Genomic DNA, 11,570 nt, shown 5'->3' on the forward strand with positions numbered 1-11,570 from the left:
AAAAAACAATGGTTGTCCAAAATGTAAAGTATACACTTGAGTTTTCCCTACTGTTAGGGCATTTCTACCTTAGGGCACAAAAGAGTGGGGACTTACAGGATAAGAACAATTTTCTAGAATTTTCAACAGTTTTTTGTCACTTCCTATACAGGGCTCCAGACTGCAAACAAATGGTCGCATTTTGTGACCGTTTTTTCTGCCAGTGCGACTAAATTTTGTGAGCAATCACACTGGTGCGACCACTACGTTGCCCCACCTCACATAAGCGCTGCTATTTCTGTTGCATATAAGAAACATCAAACAGCAAGCTAAACAAAAGCTAGTGAAACGGCGCTACTCGTTTGAGCTGTGCAGTGCAGACCGTTTATCAGCTCGGATCAGCGCAGAGCAAACAAACTTCTCCGAGATCAGAACAGGTTTCCTCAGGAAGCAGTGTTGATTTCGCGACACTGTTACTGCACAGTGTGCGAGATCCAGTGAGAAGCACTTGAATTTGCTGCAGAATGAATAAAGGTTGCTGTGAGCTCTAGTGAGAAGCATTCAAATTCTGCACAGAAATCTGTTATAAACAGGTCAAACAGCGCTGACATATAACCAGAAGTAGTAACGCTAACTATAACCATGGTGTTGTGGAAGAAAGAGTTAATTTTCATTACATTATGCATTTCAGGGTTTGTACAACCTTTTGAGAGAGAAATTCAAGCACTTTTAAGTATTTCACACAACTATTTACAGCACTTTAAAACTCTAAAAAGCATACAATTAAAATGTTATTTTTAAAGGGATGACCAAAATATACTTTGTGGTAAACAAACACTTTTGTAAAATTAAAAAAGGGGCATCAAATTACCACTATAACCAGTAGATGGCAGCAGATGAACACTTATAGGCTTATTAGTCATTCATTTCTACTTTTTACTTTATATTTTAAAATTATAAAATCACTATTATAAAATTTTAAATCATCAAGAAATCAAATTTTGTAAAAGTTTAGCTCTTTTTTGTGTATGAAGTAAGAAAAGTCACAAAGTGCCTTAAAAAAAAAAACTTCTCTGACTGAATCACACATAAAGCAAGAGAGCTCCTTTTATAATCACTGAAGTTGTTGGTCAGTTCCGTATACTATATAATACTACAGAAGAATAATGGTACATTTAATAAGAGTAGAATATGTTAATTTTCTATATAAAACTTACATTTTGCACGTTACTGTTGTTAATAAAAGTACATTTTGTGCTTCCCAACTCAAGCTCAGTGCTTTACTGTCAAATGTGCATTAGCAAGAAATAAATGTATAATATTACTGGTAACTACACTTATTAATGCAAAACTATAATAATTTTATGATTTAATTATCGTTTTTTAATTGTTTTTAATACCCCCCATCAGGGCTCCAGACTAACATTTGAGAGCAGTGGCACCAGCGCCACGAAGTTCTACAGATGGTGGCGCCAGGAGCAGATTTGGTAGCGCTGGGGGTGGTGTGCGGGAGTATTAAAATATAGATCATTTAATCATAAAATTACTATTGTTTTGCATTAATAAGGGCAGTTACTAATAATATTACATGTTCATATCTGTTTATTTTTCTTTAGTTTATTGTTTATACAGATTTGACCGTAAAGCACTAAGCTAGAGTTAAGATGCATACAAAATGTACTTTTATTAACAACGGTAACAGGTGCAAAATATTATTTTTATATAGAAAATTTATATATTCCACTTTTATTAAATGTACCATTATTCTTCTAGTATATGGAACTGACCAACTTCAGTTATTATCTGTGATTTAGTAGCAAATTGAAGAAAAGTTTGCTTTTCAAGGCACTTTGTGACTTTTCTTACTTCATACACAAAAAAGTGTAAAAATCTGACAAAATCTGATTTCTTGATGATTTGATATTTTATAATAGTGATTTTATCATTTCAAAATATAGAGAAAAAGTAGAAATGAATGACTACTAAGACAATAAATGCTCCTCTGCTGCTGTCTACTGGTTATAATTGTGATTTGATGTATTTTTATATCATAAGTGTTTGTTTACCACAAAGTATATTTTGTTCATCCCATTAAAAATAACATTCAAACTGGATCATTTTAGAGCTTTAAAGTGTTGGAAATAGTTGTGTTAAATGCTTGAAAGTCATTGAAAAGTGCTTGAATTTCTCTCTCAAAAGGTTGTACAAACCCTGAAATGAATGATGTAATGCATTTGACTATTTCTACCACAACAACATGGTCAGATTGGTCACAGTTAGCGTTACCGGTTCTGGTTTCCTGACGTATGTCAGCGCTGTTTATAACAGAGAATTCTGTGCAGAATTTGAATGATTCTCACTAGATCTCGCAGCAACCTTATCATTGTGCGGCGAATTCAAATGCTTCTCACTGGATCTTGCAGCACTGTTGCATCTGTGCAGTAACAGTGTCGCGAAATCAACTTTGGCTCCCGAGTAAAGCTGTTCTGAGCTCGGACAAGTTTGTTTGCGTTGCGGCCCGAGCTGATAAACGGTCCGTGCTGCGCAGCTCAAACGAGTAGCGCGGTTTAGTTTCATTTGCTGTTTCTCAAATGCAACAGAAATGGCAGCGCTTATGAGTTGGATAACGCGGTGGTCGCGCCGGTGCGACTAATTTTTGTGAGTGGTCGCACTGACATAAAAAATGGTCGCAGTCTGGAGCCCTGTGCTGAAGTGAAGTGGAGCGCGCGTGCGAAACCTCTCCCGTTCTCAGTCGTTCTGCGACTGAATAAATGCACTTCTTGTCAAGAGAAAAAGTGACAGAAGCAGAAGTTGTGAGTGGGGTGGCCAGCCCTAGCCCCGCCCCTGTTTTAATTGCGTTAAATATTTTTAACGTGTTAAACTGAAAAAATTTATCGCCTGCGTTAACGCGCTAATTTTATATACATATATATATATATACTAGGAAATCTAAAACAAATTTCTAAAAAGAGGTTGAATTTTGATAGGGTCTCAAAATGGGAGTCCAACGGGAGGCAAAACACTTTGTCTTCTTTGAATTTGCTTTATGACAAGCAATGAGTCCAATTACGTAAACAACATACAAGCAAACTTGACGAAATTTAAGCCTCCAGTAAAACCTGATTTGTACATTACGTTAAGGAGGCAAACAGTACATAACCAAATATTTTCTTTAGGCCTACATTCAAGAGCAGTAGGTTAAAACATTATGCAAACAAGGAAACTTCAGACTCCGCATTGCTAGTGCAAACACTCGGATCAAACAAACGGATCCTCACATTCACCCATGTCACATTACATGAATTATCATTATAACCAAATAATAGACTCGCTCATGTTTTTATCAGTTTCATTACTGAAACACATAATGTGGTTGACATTTTGGACTGATTCACATTCCATCCTCTTTTAAATGCAGGATAAATTTTATTCTAAATTCTTGACATATGTATGTCTACTGTACATTTTTGTCAATTTCAAATAATTTTAATGCCGTTTTTAAAGTGTAATTTTTCAAATTTGTTTATTTTTATTATTTTATGAATTTGATTGTTGTGATGCCATGAAAAAAAGTCACAAGTTTACAGTTAAAGATAGTAAGGTAGTACATACGTATGCATGTTCAAAAGTTTGGGTCAGTAAGATTTTTTTTTATGTTTCTTATCCTCAACAAGTTTGTATGTATTTGATTAAAAATACAATAAAAACAGTAATATTGTGACCCCAATACCCCCCAACACATCAACAACAAAAGTCAGATATGAATGGGAGCCATATAAAATAAGTAATTTGTGAAAAGCTTGGAAAAGGTGATATGGTTCACAAAGTTTGTGTCCTGCTTCTATTTGCATATACAAAACTGTTTTATGTCAAATATTTATAAACATTTTTGTGGGGGTAAGAGACAAATACTGGCAGTAAAAGTATGTGTTTGTGATCGTTGTCTTCAGCGAAAAGCCCCACCTCACTCAGCCACTCCTATCTGCTTAAACACATTAGCTTATTATGACAATCAGATAATTATGCAGCGAGTAGAGCACTTCACTTTGGTTTTTATTTGGATAGAATAGTTTGCCTACTTCTCTAGTGTGTGCTTAGCCATTATGGAGTATCACTGGCCTGACTATGTGTATATGAACATCTGGAACGGAGACAAAAATTTCTTCACAATGTCCTAATGATGAAAGAATGCAGGAATGTGTTCCCAGAACACTGTCAAGGTGTAACGTTTTGACCTTTTGTGACCTAGGCGATGTTTAAATGCTTCATTCAGGCTGTCATTGCTCAGGGAATGTACTGAGAACTGAATTAAGGTTCAAAGAGATCAAGCTTCATTTTTACCTGCATGAGCTCCTGTTTCTCCTTCTCCCCAGAGCTGATGGCATCTTTAATGGTCTTCACCTCCTTCAGGATGGCCTGGGCTTCATGTAGTTTGTAGCCATGCGAGGCACTGGACACTTTGTAATCGATTCTGATGAAAGTCAAAGTAAAACAAAAAAGTCAATTTGCAATAATTGTGAATCAACCGAATTATTCTACTCGAACCCGCAACCTTTGGGTTACGAGTCCGACTCTCTAACCATTAGGCCATGACTTCCCCCTTATATATATAAGCCTATAATGAATCTGTACACTAGATGAGGTAAAATAAACCATGTATGAGTCCACATTCTATTGATTTGTGCTCATGGTGGTGGAGCATCCATGAGGCACATTTCCCCAAATTTGCTAAATTAGCTAAGAAATACCTATGTGTTCCAACAACTAGCTCCCCATCTGAGAGGGTTTTTAGTGCCAGTGGGAACATAGTTTCATGCCACAGAGCTTCTCTTAAACCAGAGACAGTTGACAGACTTGTGCTCTTAGCTAAAAACTTTTTAATTTTTAATTTAAAAAAAAAGTTTAATTATTTCCCCTAGTTGCACTGTGTAAATTGTGAATTGCATGCACTAAAAAAGTTGACAGAATACACTTTCAGTACTTTTTTTGCACTACTTGTTGATAATTTTTGAAAAAGCAGTAAGTGATCACTTGGTCTAGATTTTTTTTAACTGCTTACATTTGCACTAAACATTTTGTATTTACTTTGTAAAAGTAGCTGTTCTACCTAAATAGTTTTTGTTGTTTTTTTAATGGGGGCAAAATAAAATCATGTTTTTTTTATTATTTAAAAGCAAATGCAAACATATCGAGATATATATTGAATATCGTGAAAATTTTGACAATATCGAGATATCATTTTTTTTATATATATCGCCCAGCCCTAACTGGGGTACAGCGGTACTTTACAGGGGACTCGTGCCCCAGTGAAAAGGATCTAGTGACGCCCCTGCGCTTTACTCTGAAACACCCAATGCATATGTTCAGCCTTTGCGATTTGATGATCACTAAGCCATAATCGTGATTCCAGGTTTATTTTGATTATTTGCTAAGCCCTAGAATCGAAACAAACCATATGAAGGAACCAATTCACAAAAACAAGTCAAACTCCTAACATACTTACTGCTGAAATCGGCTGTCAGTCACATGCATGACTATCAAAGTATCTCTGGTACTGTCCCAAAATGCTTCCCCATATCTGAAGCCAACTGATACCCAGAGCAATTAGTTACGGCTACTACTAAACCACCTTAGCAGTAATATGAGCCATCAAGAACATAAAAAGAATATAAGGATTCACTCTGTGCAAAAGTTTGTCTTTGAGATGTTTGCCTATCCCGCAGGCTGGGTGCCCATTAGGGCAGCACGATTAATCGAATGCGATTGTCATGCGCATTTTGTTAAAAAAGCCGGTTCTGTAATCAGCAGGAAATCATCATCACGTGCTTTCAGATGGAGCAGAATTTACTACACATAGCCGTAGTTCACTGACAAGTTACGCAAAAAAAAAAATCGCAGACGATTTTATTGCGCAATTCTGAAATCGAAGATATCGTTCGTCATAATGACAGCTGTTTGCATAGCTTCTCAGTGCACTACGGCTGTGAAGTAAATGCTGCTCCATCTGAAAGCATGTGAAAATACCACATTTAATAACATATTTTTACTCCAAACTCACTTCATAACGTCAGTCGAGTGTTTGAAATAAATCCTTCGGTGAGATGATGTGGCTTCTTACACAGAATAAGGCACGCAACATATTTCATAGTATTTAAGCAGTGAGAAAGGCATTGCATTACAAATATACTTTATTTTAATGAAATTTATAATAAGAAGAACTCAGATAAACTGTATATTGCCGTAGTCGTGTGTTTATTAGTCACGTTGAATCAATGAAAGCAGTTGAATCTTCTGTTTATTCAGCTGCAACGATAGGCATTTGGTGGAGCATCCATGAGGCACATTTCCCCAAATTTGCTAAATTAGCTAAGAAATACCTATGTGTTCCAACAACTAGCTCCCCATCTGAGAGGGTTTTTAGTGCCAGTGGGAACATAGTTTCATGCCACAGAGCTTCTCTTAAACCAGAGACAGTTGACAGACTTGTGCTCTTAGCTAAAAACTTTTTAATTTTTAATTTAAAAAAAAAGTTTAATTATTTCCCCTAGTTGCACTGTGTAAATTGTGAATTGCATGCACTAAAAAAGTTGACAGAATACACTTTCAGTACTTTTTTTGCACTACTTGTTGATAATTTTTGAAAAAGCAGTAAGTGATCACTTGGTCTAGATTTTTTTTAACTGCTTACATTTGCACTAAACATTTTGTATTTACTTTGTAAAAGTAGCTGTTCTACCTAAATAGTTTTTGTTGTTTTTTTAATGGGGGCAAAATAAAATCATGTTTTTTTTATTATTTAAAAGCAAATGCAAACATATCGAGATATATATTGAATATCGTGAAAATTTTGACAATATCGAGATATCATTTTTTTTATATATATCGCCCAGCCCTAACTGGGGTACAGCGGTACTTTACAGGGGACTCGTGCCCCAGTGAAAAGGATCTAGTGACGCCCCTGCGCTTTACTCTGAAACACCCAATGCATATGTTCAGCCTTTGCGATTTGATGATCACTAAGCCATAATCGTGATTCCAGGTTTATTTTGATTATTTGCTAAGCCCTAGAATCGAAACAAACCATATGAAGGAACCAATTCACAAAAACAAGTCAAACTCCTAACATACTTACTGCTGAAATCGGCTGTCAGTCACATGCATGACTATCAAAGTATCTCTGGTACTGTCCCAAAATGCTTCCCCATATCTGAAGCCAACTGATACCCAGAGCAATTAGTTACGGCTACTACTAAACCACCTTAGCAGTAATATGAGCCATCAAGAACATAAAAAGAATATAAGGATTCACTCTGTGCAAAAGTTTGTCTTTGAGATGTTTGCCTATCCCGCAGGCTGGGTGCCCATTAGGGCAGCACGATTAATCGAATGCGATTGTCATGCGCATTTTGTTAAAAAAGCCGGTTCTGTAATCAGCAGGAAATCATCATCACGTGCTTTCAGATGGAGCAGAATTTACTACACATAGCCGTAGTTCACTGACAAGTTACGCAAAAAAAAAAATCGCAGACGATTTTATTGCGCAATTCTGAAATCGAAGATATCGTTCGTCATAATGACAGCTGTTTGCATAGCTTCTCAATGAAGTAAATGCTGCTCCATCTGAAAGCACGTGATGATGATTTCCAGCTGATTACAGAACCGGCTTTTTTAACAAAATGCATATGACAATCGCATTCGATTAATCGTGCAGCCCTAATGGGCACCCAGCCTGCGGGATAGGCAAACATCTCATCTGAAAGCATATTTTTACTCCAAACTCACTTCATAACGTCAGTCGAGTGTTTGAAATAAATCCTTCTGTGAGATGATGTGGCTTACACAGAATAAGGCACGCAACATATTTCATAGTATTTAAGCAGTGATAAAGGCATTGCATTATAAATAATCTCGATTCCATTTCGATTTATCGTGCAGCCCTAGTGCCCATCACACGGCATGAGGTCCCATAGAATGCATTAACGGAGAAACTTCGTAAACACCTCTGTTGAATGCTTTGTTTGCAATTTCCTGAAATGACAAGCTCCACTAGAGGCAAGAATACAAGGGGGGGGGGGTCTGTTTAGCAGAAGTGTGCATGTAAAGCGAGTCATCGGTAAGTCATGTGCAGACCTGAGTAACAGGTTAGTCCACATTCCTCTGGGCAAGAGATCGAGAGAGAGACAGTCAACAGGAATCAACCCAGCATCTCAACACCCTTTCACATACAAAAAGAGCCCAATCTGTTCCTGATATGAAGCAGGGGTAGTAAGAAGGGTCGACTAGTGATTCAGTAATGGACTGGTCTATTATTGATTTATCTATTATTTGACATGTTTATTTAGGTTATTTTCTCTGGATTCCTGATTCACAGAGCTCACAAAAGGTACGGTCACAATTACCATTGTTCAGTGAATTTCTGGGGCTGAAATCCAGTCATAGGAATAGGAATCCATGCAATCAGGAATTTTGTGTGTGGTGAACGATTTCCGAATGAAGGTTCGGAGATTCAGTTTCACGTTGGTCATGCAGATAATTGACCAGCAGAAAGCAGCTTGGTTTGAAGTTGATCTGTATGTAAACTCTGCTTTGTAAATCACAACACCGTTAACAAAGAAAAAAAAAATTGCTGTGAATATTTCACTGAAATTTTGCTAATGTGCACTTATGAGTAAGTCAGTATGGTAAAACTGTCACAAAAGTCAAAATACGAGATTTGAGCCAAAATAGTTTTTAAAAAATGGACAGCCTTTGACAAACAACCAAAGATATATAGCAAGTAGAAATGTTATTATTTGCATTATACTATTGTTTTTCCATGCCGTCAACAGCCCAGAATTGTTTTTCAGATCTTCATTTGAATGACCACGATATCAACTCTTAAAACCCCAAGATTGTAAACAAGAACAAAACTTGGTTCTTTTAAAGGACTTATTCAAAAAGATGAGTTTGAATCAGTCTAAAACATTGGTTCTCAACTTTTTTTAGATTCAAAGCTTTTGTACGTTTTTTATCTGAGAGTGCATATAGGCATATAAGATATTTTCAGTATTTCTTCCTTAATTATGACAAAACTGCTTGTTTCAAACGTTTTATTTACAGCAAAAGGACGCAATTATTGATAGGTTGAATTAAGTAACCATGATTCATTTTGTGATTTCAGAAGTTTAAAAAAAAAAAGATAATTGAGAGGGAAAATATTTCTTGATTTTATGCTGTTTTTTTTTTTTTTTTTTTTGTTATGCTGAGGCCCCCTTGGAAGTTTATATAACACTGGTCTATAACACCGCCCTGGAAATTTTACAGCATTAGCTGAGATTAAACTCATTCTAAATTAAATGTATCCAAATTAATTAAAATCGAATCAAAATCAGAAACAAATTTAAGAATCACCGCCTTATAATCACCAGACTAGTCAACTAGCTGTTAAGACAATCCATCAACTATGAAATAATATGAAGTATGAATAGCTTCACACTAGGCTTGCCGCGATAGACGGTGCTGACGGTGATACCGTTGTTAAGCCGCAACACTGGTTACGTCACTTGCCCACCGCGGCACCGATCCCCACCGTCGTTTTTATTTTTTTATAGTAATAAAAATAATTTAGTTCAGTAAAAGAACAGACACTATTAAAAACTGAACGACAGTCGCATCACAGATCATATTTCATTTATCCAGTGAGGAGAGTGAGGAGAGCTGACTGACAAGAAGAGTGGGGTGAGACAGACAAGACAATCGCGGATGATTTAGTTTCGAAATGAAATGCAAAAGCGCCTGTTTGGCAGTATTTTGGATTTTGAAAAGCCTGTTTTGCCGTGAATCTAAGAAATGTTTTTTTCCGTTTATCTACGGTGATTTTGGAAGTTTTTTTAAACATTTGTTTCTTATTTAATTGTTTCCACAGTGTTTGCTGATTTTTACTTTATTTAAACTTTGTTTAATTTATTTATTTTATTTGCCATCAAGGTGTATGCCGTGCCTCCAAGCTTTCTTATTCGTTTTGCTAATAAACTTTCTACGTTTCTTATTTATTTGGTTATATATTATACATGTTTACTTATTTACCTATTTAAACTATGTAAGTTATTTATTATTTTATATTAGGCATTGCCTGCCCTATAGCATGGTGTATTTTTATTTGTTTTGTTAATAAAAGTTCTATGTTTTATATATAGGCTAAAGTGAGTTTGACGTTATATTTTGCTGTTGCATTCAAGCAATTGACGCCGAATTGTCGCTAATTCGAAATGAAGTGAAAATAAAATGCGCACAGTGCTTTTAAGCTATTTAAAAGCGAAGGAAAGGCAAGGAAAAGAGGGAAAATTCAAACGAACTAAAAACGAACAATTGCTTTACACCGAATTGCCGCTATTTGAAAGTGAAAGTAAAATGCGCACACCGCTTTTGCAAGCTATTTAAAAGCGAAGGAAAGCAAGGAAAAGAGGAAACGCCCCCGCCCCCACGGTGTTAGAGGTGCCTGATGTTCTGAAAAATAGTAAAAATATCAACCACAGACAAACCAAATGTGAAAGTGCTCCATCACAATAAAGTGCCAATGGGCTCATAAAATGCCAAAAGATAAGATGATCTATTTTTGTCTTGCACAAAGACGAGGTGGTTTCAGATTGTAATAAGTTTAAACAAGGAAGCAATCAGTTGTCTGGAACGTGATCGTGCAATAAGGTCAGGTTACACTTACTCTTTCAACGTCTCAAAGCCTTGCTCCTTATAAAGGAGTTCTTGCCTCATACAGGCCAAATCTCTCTTCAGCTTATTTACCTGAACAAAAGACAGCAACAGAGAGAAAGTGAGCAGGTGAATGAATGAGACAATTGCATAATTACAAGACATCTTACATTTAGCTTTAAGTGTAATCTCGCTTCTTGTCATCACATCTGAAATCCATGATGTACAGAGTGCCGCAAAGATTACACCCAATTTGTGTCTTACATAAACAAGAGAGTATTACCCGGCTTTTTGCTGTAACAATCTCCGCTTTGAGGATCTCAGGGTCATATTTACTGCTTGATGAGGACCTGGAATTTACTGTAGAAAGATAAGAGTTCAAAGGCTTTATCTTATCTGTAAAACCACTCGGCACAGCTCTGGAATTCCATAGCGATTTATAATAATGCTACAGACTGTGTCATAAATCTATATCCATTATAATAGCCTTTCATTTAAACTAAAAACAAAATTTGCTTGCAAAAGAGTGAGGTCACTGCCGGTTGGGCTGCACAAATATTTTAAAGTGAATTCAAGACTCCAACCTCATCAATTAAGCATGCAGCTCTCACCATCTTATCTTTGCAGATGATTTGGTTTCAATTATGACTGTTCTTTGATTCTTGTGACATGGGACAAAACATGTTTAATCTTCACACTTGATTTTCTCTTTATGTTATCAAAATTGTGACAAAGTTCTCAGACTATAACTGGACAGATTGTGAAAAAAATAAAAAATAAGATTAACAGATATATTGTGTTTTTTAAATAAACATTACTACTATGTCCTAGAAGGTTTAAAAATATAAACTTATAAAACATATATAAAATATAGACTACAGATATAATATAGAAAAAATGCGGGG

At 36.0% G+C, this 11,570-nt stretch overlaps 1 protein-coding gene across 1 annotated transcript in view; it reads right to left on the reverse strand.

The window, feature by feature from the left end:
* LOC107728763 (protein KIBRA-like) overlaps positions 1 to 11,570 on the reverse strand; it is a 50,474-nt gene that overhangs the window by 29,873 nt on the left and 9,031 nt on the right. Inside the window, exons 4-6 of the mRNA XM_016539043.1 lie at positions 10,949 to 11,025; positions 10,679 to 10,758; positions 4,321 to 4,450 (exon numbers count right to left, since the gene is read on the reverse strand). Coding sequence (XP_016394529.1) covers positions 4,321 to 4,450; positions 10,679 to 10,758; positions 10,949 to 11,025 — 287 coding nt within the window. The remainder of the gene's footprint in view (positions 1 to 4,320; positions 4,451 to 10,678; positions 10,759 to 10,948; positions 11,026 to 11,570) is intronic.

This window comes from Sinocyclocheilus rhinocerous, unplaced genomic scaffold (assembly GCF_001515625.1).
Source record: "Sinocyclocheilus rhinocerous isolate Xijiao unplaced genomic scaffold, SAMN03320098_v1.1 scaffold2322, whole genome shotgun sequence".
Lineage (NCBI taxonomy): Eukaryota > Metazoa > Chordata > Actinopteri > Cypriniformes > Cyprinidae > Sinocyclocheilus > Sinocyclocheilus rhinocerous.